The sequence below is a fragment of the Betta splendens genome, chromosome 16 (genome assembly GCF_900634795.4).
Source record: "Betta splendens chromosome 16, fBetSpl5.4, whole genome shotgun sequence".
NCBI lineage: Eukaryota > Metazoa > Chordata > Actinopteri > Anabantiformes > Osphronemidae > Betta > Betta splendens.
In genome coordinates, this window is record NC_040896.2 from 21471245 (window position 1) to 21483955 (window position 12711).

General features: G+C 50.2%; 2 protein-coding genes and 1 long non-coding RNA gene across 6 annotated transcripts in view; 2 read left to right on the forward strand and 1 right to left on the reverse strand.

Moving 5' to 3' along the window:
• LOC114843017 (low-density lipoprotein receptor class A domain-containing protein 4-like) overlaps nucleotides 1-12711 on the forward strand; it is a 105310-nt gene that overhangs the window by 28756 nt on the left and 63843 nt on the right. For all 3 annotated transcript variants that reach the window (XM_041067789.2, XM_029129197.3, XM_029129198.3), the window contains one exon: nucleotides 5848-6396. In XM_041067789.2, coding sequence (XP_040923723.1) covers nucleotides 6357-6396 — 40 coding nt within the window. In that variant the 5' untranslated portion in view covers nucleotides 5848-6356. The remainder of the gene's footprint in view (nucleotides 1-5847; nucleotides 6397-12711) is intronic.
• On the reverse strand, nucleotides 580-5273 carry LOC129603162 (uncharacterized). Its single transcript, XR_008692853.1, has 2 exons — nucleotides 4726-5273; nucleotides 580-4647 (listed from the first exon to the last, which is right to left on the reverse strand). It is a non-coding gene; the product is annotated as an uncharacterized LOC129603162 (long non-coding RNA).
• Nucleotides 8131-12469, forward strand: LOC129603160 (calphotin-like). 2 transcript variants are annotated; one of them, XM_055503214.1, is made up of 2 exons: nucleotides 8131-10382; nucleotides 10413-12469. In XM_055503214.1, the coding sequence occupies exons 1-2, from the start codon at nucleotides 8835-8837 to the stop codon at nucleotides 11700-11702; spliced, it is 2838 nt and encodes a 945-aa protein (XP_055359189.1). In that variant the 5' UTR covers nucleotides 8131-8834; the 3' UTR covers nucleotides 11703-12469. The 2 variants fall into 2 exon arrangements, with proteins under 2 accessions (XP_055359189.1, XP_055359190.1); XM_055503215.1 differs by having other exon boundaries at nucleotides 8131-10256; nucleotides 10287-12469.

The following is a 12711-nucleotide window of genomic DNA, read 5'->3' on the forward strand; positions in this document are numbered from 1 at the left end:
GAAGCACATTTTTGTGGGTTGTTCACACCGCACTAGTCGTTTTCTCAGCATATTGAAGGAGCAAACAGGGATATTAGCCGTAAGCTGCTGTTACAGACCTTCTGCTGTGAATCAAACCAAATGCTGCCAACTGCTGCTTTGTTTACAGCTCATACATGCATTAAGTCGTTTTGAATGAAGACTGTCACCCACTGCTGTAGTAATGCGTCATACACATATTTGTGGCTGATTGATGGTGTGTTCCAATAAATTATGACACTTCCTGGGATGAGGATGCTGGGAACCGCTTTCGTGGTTGCGCCTGGTAACGAACTACATTATTTTAACGTGGGAAACTCTCTGAAGGTAAACATGATCGCGTCAGGCTTTAATGACACTGGGTAGATGTGGTGTTTTAACTTGTAAATATGATCAATTTTCCACAAATGTAGACAAAAACCATGTGTTTGAGTTAACCCACATTATTATATATTTTTTCTATTCATGTTACGCTCTGAAGTCTTAAGGTACATTATTATGCTAGCATTATTAGCGTTCACTTTCAGTTTAGAAAACGTAACTGTTTCTTTCTGAGTCATGTTTCAGTGTCTGGAAAATGGATTTATTAACCTAAAGGGAAAAGAAAGACAAGAAGGAAGAGATGTGAAATAATAGCATCCAGGTGAATGGATTGCAGACGGACAGAAATTCAGGCTGAGACATGTCGATGCCTAAAATGTGCATTAACCCCCAAATAACCCCTGGAAATGGTGACAAAGAGCGAAAATGTCCTCAGTCTCTAGGGAAAATATCTTTTTCTGGTCTTAGCGCTGTAGCTAACTGTACTATAACTAGCCAGTGAGGCCCGCCTGCAGCATATGTATAAAAACATTTATAACTTTAATATCAAAAAATAAAGAGCAGATAAAGATAAAACTAAAGAGAATAAACAGGAAAAATGTACAGTAAGTCATGTCCATAGCTGAGCTCAGACCTTCCTATTTATGAAGGATATCACCTATGACAGTCAGTAGCATGGAGAACAACAAAAATACTTACAATGAGTTTTACATAAAATAGAACGAGAAGCCCCAACCTGACCAAGCTCACAACCTGTCTGTGAACCAACCTGTGGGGTCACGGGTTTGTGCCCTCACAACCTCTGAAGGTCCACAGCTGACTGACGCCTCATCCACTCGTGCTGCCAAGAGTTTGGGATTTTCATTTTCACATCTTCTGTTTGAAATGTCACATATACATCTTTCGACCGTGTTGAAGCTTTTGATTTTAAATGTCACCCAGCACTGACACCATGTCTACAGCTGTGTGTGTGTATGCGTATGCGTGTGTCCTTAAATTTGAATGAAGCCATTTGTGATTTGACGTTTTATTGTGACTGTATTGGAAGGTATAGTTGCCTTGAAGTCTTAATCTCAAAAATCTGAAGTGAATTCCTCTGTGGAAATATCTTAAATAGTAGTAACATATGGTCATAGCATATTATTCAATGAGTCTGGGGCTCAAAGAAAAAATAAACCTGCTCATTCAATTTAGAAAAAAAACTGTTTTTCCCAGGTGAAGTACATGACCTTTGTCTGATTAATGCAGTATTAGATCAGTGTGCACTCAGTGGTTCTCCAGAAGGACTCACAGTACTTTAACCACATTATTACCACTTATTTCCTTAGTCATCTACTTGTCTCCCATCCCTTTTATGGCTGCTGAACAGATTAAGGACTCATAATAAGTGGTTTCATGTAGAATGTCACCTTTAATGGCCTTTTAGAACCGAAAGAAGTGCCCTTCTCTCTGTTGAGAATGTGTAGTTTGCCACATGTAGAGAATGCAGCTTGGTTTATTTATACAGTTCTGTTCCTCTACAAAAGGCATCCTGCAAACAGAAAACAAAACTACCAGTACCGTATATTGAAAAGCCAACAAATCCCAGCCGAGCAGCACCAGGCAGTGGGGAGGAAAACCTCCCTTTAATGGAAGAAACCTCCAGCAGAGACGTGCTCAGGATGGCTGGTGTTGAGGGAATGTGGAGCATCTCAGTGTATGAAGTAGGTTTCTCAGCCTCTACTGTAAGTGAGTGGTGCAGTATAGCAGAGTACAGAGGCAACAGAAGGTAAAGTACATGGGGAGAGAACCCACCGGCCCGTTTGCCCCAAGAACTAGATCCTGTTTTATTGGATGGCTCCACCACTAAGAACCTGTAGAGTTTCCAAACATGTTAAAAAGTCAGTGAGAGTTCATGAGTTTGTAGCCTGATAGTTTATTATACAACTTTCTGGCCTCCTATCGCAGTTTGCCTTCAGTTCTAGAATTCCTGTGGAGGCTGCCTGTCTGTAATCTGCTGTATGTCACAGCAGCGTATTCATTGAACAATGAATGTGTTTGAGTCACAGTGGGTGGGTTGGTGGTTTGATCCAATCCAGACCTGGTCCAGAGTTCAGGCCTGTCACACAAGACTGTTCCCAATGGTCGTGCTAGATGTGCTCTGTGGTATAAAGCCAAAAATTAGGCTGAAGAAGAAGAAGGTCTCAAACTCGCCCCCACCGCAGTATATTCAATGAATTCTTCCCACTTCATGTGTCAAAGCCGAGGCGTTGAATTCCAAACCCACCCAAACACTCGCCGTCATTGTCTGTGAACTCTACTTGACACTGTCTGGGAGCTGCCCCTGTGACACCGTTCTGCCTCTCCACTTCCATCAGCGCCTCGTTATGAACAACAAGTGCAGAAATAATTTTGGGGCATTTTTGTGGAAGTGAATTAGATCCAGGAGTGTTTTCACAGCCCTGTACCTGCTGCCAACAGGTGCACCCGCTTCTTTGTGCTTCCTCCCGGTGGAGGTCAAAGGTTAAACATCTACATTAATGCCACCTGTCAGATTCAAAGCTGCCCGTGTCCATCACAGCCGTTGCTACGGCTACAGGGCCCTTCCTCTATTTCCTGTTGGTCTGTCTATCATCATCACAGCCCCTCGTCCTCTCCGTCCTGCCTCTCGACACTGGAGATGATGCATGGCCAGATTAAGCCTGTCAGATTTGTCACACTCTGCTGGCAGTCAGTGCGACACAGCCGGATCAGACAAGGACGTGAAAAATGACGCCTTCAGCCTACCTTTGTTTGCTTTCGCTTTGCCAATCATTTTACGGATCATTTCACACTTTTAGATGTTATTCTCCCTCTGAGGTGAATGATGTATTAGATAATTCTTCCAAGAAAAAGTTCTTTCAGTCAATCCTGCTTTATTACCTTGAGGCGGTAGTGGATGATCTTCTCAGGGATGTTTTGTGCTATTGCCCTGACGCTTTGATGGCTGTTACAGCAGATCCTTTAAGTCCTATAAGTTGAGGTGGGGCGTCGGTGGATCAAATGTGTCCAGCACATGTCACAGCTGCTTGATTGGACTGAGCTCTGCAGACTTTGGAGCCTAGTCAGCACCTCCAAATCACTGTTTCAGTCCTCAGACTGACAGGCCCAAGCATCACACAGTCTCTTCCTTTTTCCCATAATGCATCCTTGCTCCTGGCGCTTTACACACGGACTGTGATGCATGTGCGCTCACACCTTGTACAGTATATGACAACCAGTATTCACCTGTTTGGTCATTTAGCTGCAGTAGCTGGAATTGCTGCTGCCGCGAGCCGGTTCTCTGCTGCTCTGTCCTTGGGCCACGTTTGATGGATGCTGACTGTGGCAGAACAGGAAGAAGGGGAACGTGGCTCGCTATTACAGTACCACTCAGATTTGACTCTCTGAAAACTTTACGCCCACATTAAAGTTCACCTGCTGCAGAATATATATCCACCCAGTAACAGGTGGCATGAAGCGTTCCTCACCTCATCAGTCATAGTGATCGGTGTATGTACTTGTGTTTCCCGCTGTCGCTGGGCATCACAGCCACTTGTTTTGATCTTTGTTGGCCTGTTTTCTTCAGTTTGTTAGTGACCTTGACTGTTCATACTTCCTCTGTTCATCTTCATGTGCAGTGAAGGTGTTCTAGCCTGTTCCTGTCATTGTAGTTGTCAATTGTAGTTGAGTGATGGATACGTTGACTTGTTAGTGTAGTTTATATTAGAGATCATTTGTTACTACCTACTGTACCATCCTGAGCTCGCGTCCTCGCATGACAAACCAGAGGTGTGAGACTGTCGCTGCTGGGTTTGACCTTAAGAGGCTGCTTTAGCTGCAGCCTGGCCACAGGTCAAGGCCAAGGCCTGGATCCCACATGGATGGGACTAATGAAGCAGGCCAAAGCGGACCTTTCATTAAATATTAGTGTTCTTGTATAATCTTCATGCATCCATGTGTGACAGAGTGGATGCGTCTTTAACCTGCCCTTCCATTCACCGTGGCCACACGTTTCCTACTCTCACCAGCTTATGCTGCTCAGCACCAAACCCAACACAAACAGCTGCATTCATGAGCCTCTCCTCTCTTCCTTCTGTTGCACAGATCTCAGCATCACCTCCGCGGCCCCAGCTCCCGCTCTGTTCTTGCACTGTAACGCTGTTCGTGGCATGTTCTATGTAACAGATGCGACCGATCTCATAGTTAAAGCGGCGGCTGCTGTCTCACTGATGAATGTCTGATGAACCCGCGTGCCCCAGTGGATGAGTGGGAGCTGGCTGTTAGCGCTTCCCATATGTTACTGGTTTGCTGCAAATAAGGAAACACTAAGAAAATAGTAGCTAGAAAATAGGATTATACTGCAACTAGTGGAGGATGTTGTCTTACTTCCATTACGTCCATTTCTTTTTCCAGTGGTGATGGTTTCTACTCTGAAGTAAATTTTTCCGGAGTCTGACAGACGTTGACGTGTCACAGCCAGTCAGAGATGAGGCTGTGAACTGGTAGGTGTCCTTATGTGATCCCAGAGCAGACGAGACATCACCTCGGAGCGTCAGATCACCAACTGGCACCATGTCCTCCCCGCGCTGTCATGACGAGGTGTCCTCAGACGACTGGAGACGTGCTGTCCTGTAGCGCACGCGTGCTGCTGGAGCTCTGGGCCCATGGTTTCTGCCATTCAGAAAGGATGACATGCAATGACTTCATCATTCATAAAATGTAACACGTATATTATGTATATGTGTATTTCTTCCTATTGGCGCTGTTGTGGTAGAGCCACATTTTGCTTAGTCACGACGTCACGCCCACGTAAGGAGTGAAAATCCGTCTGAGCACGAGCGCGGCAGTCCTCGCTCTCTTTGCTTTTCCGTTTGATAACGTCGGATCAGCGCAGGCAAACAGAGCGGAGATAAGGCCGGCTGAGATCCGCTGAGCCGCTCCAAACCTCAGACAGGGCGTGCGTCTGTTTACCGTCTGTCTGCGATCCTCCACAACAACCGCTTCCCTGCGCCGTTCCCTTGTCGTTCGTCGGCGCGAAGCCTTTTTTGTGGTGTGATTCAGTTTGTCCCATATGCTTGTCTGACCTGCGTCCTTTTATTTTCATTTAGATTTTTCATTTCTTATTATAATTCTAACACTAGAAAAGAAACTCACCAGAACCACTCTTTCTTCTCCTCGTGGACCCCACTGCCCTCACCCCCCATCCCTTGGCTTTCAGAGAAACTTTTCCCCTTCATGTAAGAACCTAGTGGGTGAGGGGAACTAAAGGGGGGCCGTGCCAGCCAGCCAACCTCCTACCCAGCATCCAGACTGAGACTGTGTGTGTGTGTGTGTAGGTGTGTGCGTGGGTGGGTGGATGGGTTTTCTCAACTGGCCATTACAGGCTAGCAGTTAACCCAGCCTGTGTTTTGCCTGGGTGTATTTATTTTTGCCTGTTGCTTTTGGTATCTCATGGTTTTATTCATGGACTCTCTGACTCCGTTTTGTGTTTTCCTATATTTTTTCTAGGTGTGGTACCACAGTGGGAGCTCGGGCTCGGCTAGAGTCGGCAGCGGGGCTACTAAAGGCAGAAGAGAAGAGAAGAGAAGAATCACAAGAGGAAGAGATTTATTTTTGAGATAAAAAGTTAGAACACCTGTAAAAGTCAGTGTAAAGGTCAGACTGGCGATGGCTGTAGACCTGCGGCTGGAGGGACCTAATTCAGACAAACCAGACGTGCACTGCAGCATCTTAGATTTGCATCCACCTTCGTCTGCCATCCTCCTTTAAGTCTTTTGCATTCAGACATAGCAAGATATCTTTTTAAAGGACTAATAAACCACAAATCACTGAACGGCTGTGTGCTGACGGGCTTTTCATCCCCATGCATGGATTGTTGATGAAGAAAGATGGCAGCGAGACTCACCGGCGCCACCCCTTTTCCTCGCCCACCTTCCCTCTCCCCCGTTCGAACCGGTTAAGGTTGGTGTATCCATCGCAGCATCGGCAGCAGCGGGCCGAGTACGGAAGGGAGCAGTATGCAGGAAACTGACCTACCGGCCACCAATGCCTTCAAAGGTAAACACGCCAACGTGGTGTATGTTTGGAATGGAAGCTTTAGGCCCTCAGCCCTCCACTCAAACACACACACTCCAATCAAGACCTTGAATGTTTATGTAGGAGAGTAAATGCGATCGCTCCTCGTCTTTATTGTTCGTCACAATCACAGGAAACCGAGACCCGGACCACAGCATGTCTGTTATTACGTCCTGCAAGTTTAGGTGAAAAGGGAACGAAACAACCAGTCTGCAGTAACCAGTGTTAAACAAGAGAGAGGCCGTATGGCAGCGCCCATGTGACCAGAATAGAAAATAAGAAAGTAAAACAGGAGCTTCAAGTGTTAGTATAGAATGGTGGTGTTTAAGAGAAGACAGTCTTCTATACGAGGAAGCATAGAAGACAGTATAGTATAGTATAGTATAGTATAGTATAGTATAGTATAGTATAGTATAGTATAGTATAGTATAGTATAGTATAGTATACTATAGTATAGTATAGTACAGTATAGTATAGTATAGTATAGTATAGTATAGTATAGTATAACATAGTGTGTGGTTTACTGTAGCCTAGCTCCTGATCGATGGACAGTTTTCCTACAGGCAACCCAACAACAGTTTTTCACAGTTTGGGTTGTGTTTCTGCAGAGACGGTGACACGCTGCAATTATTCTCTCTCACTTTGTGTTAAAATAGCTCTTGTGATAGAACCTGCTCAGTCCTGCCGTCCAATTTTTTGTGCCAACACTTGGCTCCACTAAGGAAAAACAAGCTTAGGTTATATGAAGAGTGGCCTCTTGTAGCTTTTCTTATTCAGCCTTTAATACTGTATGAAAAAACTATGATAATTGTTTAAATGCAAACTTCCTAACTTTGAGTTTTGCAGAGAAAACAAGAACTGTAAAGGATTTGGCCCAGAGTTGGTGCCTGGTGGCGTATAGGAAATGGGACACATGACATTAGCTGAACCAGGACAGGGAGTCTGCTATGCTACTATACAGTAACTGGTGGTTTCCAGTGTTTGGATCAACTTGACTAAATGGAAAAACATTAGGAAACATGCATTGTCACCGACCGACCCATCCGGAAACAGTACAAAGCTCGATAAGAACAAAAACCACTCAAAACCAAACTGATCTCCCAAAGTTAGTTCAACAATGAACAGTTAATACAGTTAATTGCATCGTGAATTTGTCCTTCACACCAACACCAACTTAAAACTCCTCTCATTGAAAGGAACTCCAGCTCCAGTAGCTCTACAGCATTTCCTTCCAGTAATAAAATACTCCTGAGCAAAAACCTCCAACAAAACCTATGGCCCATAATAAAATACAGGTTATAAGGTTAACTGAAGGCCCTTTAAACACTTACGCTGCTGTCTTAACTTATGCAGAGAAGCAGCGGATTCACAGCTGGCTTCATCATAAACGCCCTGTCTGTGTGTGTGTATGTGGATCATGATGAGGTAGTCGCACAGGTCACGGTTTGAGGATGAGGTGAAGAGTTCACCGTTCTGTGGAGCGAGGAGCAGCCCTCAGGGGAAATAACCAGCGCTCACTATAATAGTCTCTGCAGACTGGAGCTCAACAGTTTCTCATTAAAACAAAATCACTTATTCTAATTGTGATTATTGTAATTGAAGCTCTACGCAGGCTTACAGAGGAGCCGCCTCCTTACTTTTAGCTGAGTAAAAATAAGTGTGTAGTCAAACTGTGATGTTTTAGGGAGAAGACACCAAATACACAGACCAGACATTAAGACATTGTCACGATCTGGGTTTTGTTTCTTGTTGTTGCCTTGTTTTATTTTGGTTCCTGGTTCCATTTTCGGTTTTATTTTGGTAGCACTCCCGGTTTCTGTTTCTGTTCCCGCTTTACTTCCTGTTTACCCGTTGTCACAGCTGTTTCCCTGTCAGTACCGGTTTTCATTACACACACCTGTTTAGTATCAGTCATCCAGTCACGTTGTATTTAACCACCACCTGTGTCCTCAGTTCCCCGCCAGATCGTTGTTTGTGTGTGACCGTTGTTCCCAGCTCGTTGATCCTGTCCGGCCGTGTTTGTGTGTGACCGTTGTTCCCAGCTCGTTGATCCTGTCCGGCCGTGTTTTGTGTGTTCCTACCGTAGTTTCGTTCGCTGACCTAGTCCCGCTGTATACCGTGTATCCTGTGTTGTTCGTTCACTCTGAGCCTGTCTCATCCCTGCCTGCCACGTCGTTCTGGATTATCTACCGTTGTGACCTGAGTTTTTTTGGAATTAAATAACCCTTCATCGCATCTCCTTGCCTCACGTCTCGTCGCTGTGCATGTGGGTCCTCATCTGTGCGATTCGTGACAGAACGATCTGGCCAAACTTGGACCCAGCCAGCGCCAACCAGGTCTGTACGAGTTTTTTGTCCCTTGTTTTTTCCCCGGTTTTTCCCTCTGTTCGTCGGCTCCGCGTCTAACCCCGTACCGGAGCGATGGAGTTTATTCCACCGGGCTTACCGGCGGACTTCCGCGGGGATCTCGAGATGTTGGCCAGGGAATACGCGGAAGCGCCCAGCCTTACGGCCCAGCTCCGGACAGTCAATCTAGCCATCGAGATCCTGGAGGATGAATACTGGTGGCGTGAGTACCCCGGAGTGCAGGCGTTTTTCGATAGACTCCGGCTAATGCGGAGAAACCTGACACGCGCACGGCGCGCACCAGCTGGCCGCGGCTCCGCCTCCGCTCTGGTCGCCGCTTCGGCGGTTCGCGTCTCCAGCTCAGCCTCCAACCCAGTCCTGCTCTGTTCAGTCCCAGTCCAGTCGTGCTCTGTTCAGTCTCCAGTCCAGTCGTGCTCTGTTCAGTCTCCAGTCCAGCCGAGCCCAGTTCAGTCTCCAGTCCAGCCGAGCCCAGTTCAGTCTCCAGTCCAGCCGAGCCCAGTTCAGTCTCCAGTCCAGCCGAGCCCAGTTCAGTCTCCAGTCCAGCCGAGCCCAGTTCAGTCTCCAGTCCAGCCGAGCCCAGTTCAGTCTCCAGTCCAGCCGAGCCCAGTTCAGTCTCCAGTCCAGCCGAGCCCAGTTCAGTCTCCAGTCCAGCCGCGAGCCGTTCAGTCTCCAGTCCAGCCGCGAGCCGTTCAGTCTCCAGTCCCGCCGCGAGCCGTTCAGTCTCCAGTCCAGCCGCGAGCCGTTCAGTCTCCAGTCCCGCCGCGAGCCGTTCAGTCTCCAGTCCAGCCGCGAGCTGTTCAGTCTCCAGCCCAGCCGCGAGCTGTTCAGTCTCCAGCCCAGCCGCGAGCTGTTCAGTCTCCAGCCCAGCCGCGAGCTGTTCAGTCTCCAGCCCAGCCGCGAGCTGTTCAGTCTCCAGCCCAGCCGCGAGCTGTTCAGTCTCCAGCCCAGCCGCGAGCTGTTCAGTCTCCAGCCCAGCCGCGAGCTGTTCAATCTCCAGCCCAGCCGCGAGCTGTTCAATCTCCAGCCCAGCCGCGAGCTGTTCAATCTCCAGTCCAGCCGCGAGCTGCCCAGTCTCCAGTCCAGCCGCGAGCTGCCCAGTCTCCAGTCCAGCCGCGAGCTGCCCAGTCGAGTTCTGCCCAGGTTCCAGTCCAGTCGAGTCACGTTCCTGTCCAGGTTCCAGTACAGTCGAGTCACGTTCCTGCCCAGGTTCCAGTTCAGCCGAGTCACGTTCCTGTCCCGGTTCCAGTTCAGTCGAGTCACGTTCCTGTCCAGGTTCCAGTTCAGTCCAGTCACGTTCCTGTCCCAGTTCAGTCCAGTCACGCGCAGGTCGTGTCCCGACCAGAGGGCACCACCTGTCGACCGGGTGCTAGGCACACCCGATCAGGCCCGACGTCTCCTCCGTCGAGCTCGGCAGCTGTAAGCAGTCGTGCCGGCTCCGGAGGGGACGCCGTCCCAGTTCCTGTCGGCCATGTCGAGGTCGTTCCAGTTCCTGTCGGCCATGTCGAGGTCGTTCCAGTTCCTGTCGGCCATGTCGAGGTCGTTCCAGTTCCTGTCGGCCATGTCGAGGTCGTTCCAGTTCCTGTCCCTGTCGGCCATGTCGAGGTCGTTCCAGTTCCTGTCGGCCATGTTGAGGTCGTTCCAGTTCCTGTCCCTGCCGACCAAATTGAGGTCGTTCCAGTTCCTGTCCCTGTCGACCAAATTGAGGTCGTTCCAGTTCCTGTTCCTGTCGGCCATGTTGAGGTCGTTCCTGTCCCTGTCGACCAAATTAAGGTCGTTCCAGTTCCTGTCCCTGTCGACCAAGTTGAGGTCGTTCCAGTTCCTGTCCCTGTCGACCAAGTTGAGGGCGTTCCCGTAGGCCAAGTAGAGGGCGTTCCCGTAGGCCAAGTAGAGGGCGTTCCCGTAGGCCAAGTAGAGGTCACCCCTGTCTCTGACCCCGTTCCTGTCGACCCTGTAGCGGTCGTTCCAGTCCCCGTCACCCTTGGAGCCGCAGCGCCCGCCGGCCTCCAGGAGGAGGCAGCCCCTGCGGCAGTTCCTGCGCACCTCCAGGAGGAGGTCGCGCCAGTCGCAGTTCCTGCGCACCTCCAGGAGGAGGTCGCGCCAGTCGCAGTTCCTGCGCACCTCCAGGAGGAGATCGCGCCAGTCGCAGTTCCTGCGCACCTCCAGGAGGAGATCGCGCCAGTCGCAGTTCCTGCGCACCTCCAGGAGGAGGTCGCGCCAGTCGCAGTTCCTGCGCACCTCCAGGAGGAGGTCGCGCCAGTCGCAGTTCCTGCGCACCTCCAGGAGGAGGTCGCGCCAGTCGCAGTTCCTGCGCACCTCCAGGAGGGGGTCGCGCCAGTCGCAGTTCCTGCGCACCTCCAGGAGGGGGTCGCGCCCGTCGCGGCTCCGGCCGCACCTGCATCGGTTCCTGGCGGCTCGGCTCCGGCCGCACCTGCATCGGTTCCTGGCGGCTCGGCTCCGGCCGCACCTGCATCGGTTCCTGGCGGCTCGGCTCCGGCCGCACCTGCATCGGTTCCTGGCGGCTCGGCTCCGGCCGCACCTGCATCGGTTCCTGGCGGCTCGGCTCCGGCCGCACCTGCATCGGTTCCTGGCGGCCCGGCTCCGGCCGCATCTGTACCTGCGTCTCGTCGCAGAGGTCCAAGGAGGACGTCTCCACGTCTGTCTTCGTCTCTGGTTCCTGTCTCGTCTCGGTCTCGGCTGCCGGACTGGTGGCCTCGCCCTCGGCGCTTCCGGCCGTTTGGATGGCGCTGCCTCCTGCGGCGACGTCCGCCTCGACCCCTCGGTCTCCAGGATCAGCGTCCGCCTGGAGGACATCGCCGGTCGGGGGGGTCCCCGTGGACGCTGGCCCAGCCCAAGGGCACTGGGGGTGCCCCCCTGCCTCAGTGGCGGTTGAGCAGGATCTCGCCGCGTCCCCACCCTCCGTGAGGGACTCCCTGGACTCTGTGTTTTACCTGGTCGTGGACTTTGTTTTTGTCTTGTGAACTTTCATGTTGGTTTTTCTTGATTATGGGACTCGTTCTGGTTTTGTTTTTCGGGTGGGTCCTCTGGTCTGTCGTGTACGGGCGTGCGTTTTTGCTTTGATGGGGGTTCCCGTTTTTGCCCTCCGCCGGTCCTCCCTCCGCCCGCCCTGCTCGGTTTTTTTCTTTGGTCGTCTGGAATCCGCCCTTGGGAGGGGGGTACTGTCACGATCTGGGTTTTGTTTCTTGTTGTTGCCTTGTTTTATTTTGGTTCCTGGTTCCATTTTCGGTTTTATTTTGGTAGCACTCCCGGTTTCTGTTTCTGTTCCCGCTTTACTTCCTGTTTACCCGTTGTCACAGCTGTTTCCCTGTCAGTACCGGTTTTCATTACACACACCTGTTTAGTATCAGTCATCCAGTCACGTTGTATTTAACCACCACCTGTGTCCTCAGTTCCCCGCCAGATCGTTGTTTGTGTGTGACCGTTGTTCCCAGCTCGTTGATCCTGTCCGGCCGTGTTTGTGTGTGACCGTTGTTCCCAGCTCGTTGATCCTGTCCGGCCGTGTTTTGTGTGTTCCTACCGTAGTTTCGTTCGCTGACCTAGTCCCGCTGTATACCGTGTATCCTGTGTTGTTCGTTCACTCTGAGCCTGTCTCATCCCTGCCTGCCACGTCGTTCTGGATTATCTACCGTTGTGACCTGAGTTTTTTTGGAATTAAATAACCCTTCATCGCATCTCCTTGCCTCACGTCTCGTCGCTGTGCATGTGGGTCCTCATCTGTGCGATTCGTGACAGACATTAATTGTCACCTGTCACAGTATTGGAGGGTTTGACAGCGTGGGGCCTATTGTAACCGCTCACATTGATTGACAGGTGGTGTCAGAGGCGCCCACATCTGCTCTTATGGCTGATGAGACCTGGGCAGACACCACGCAGACACCATGCAACCAAAGAAGTGAGGGTAAAAAAGGCTCAT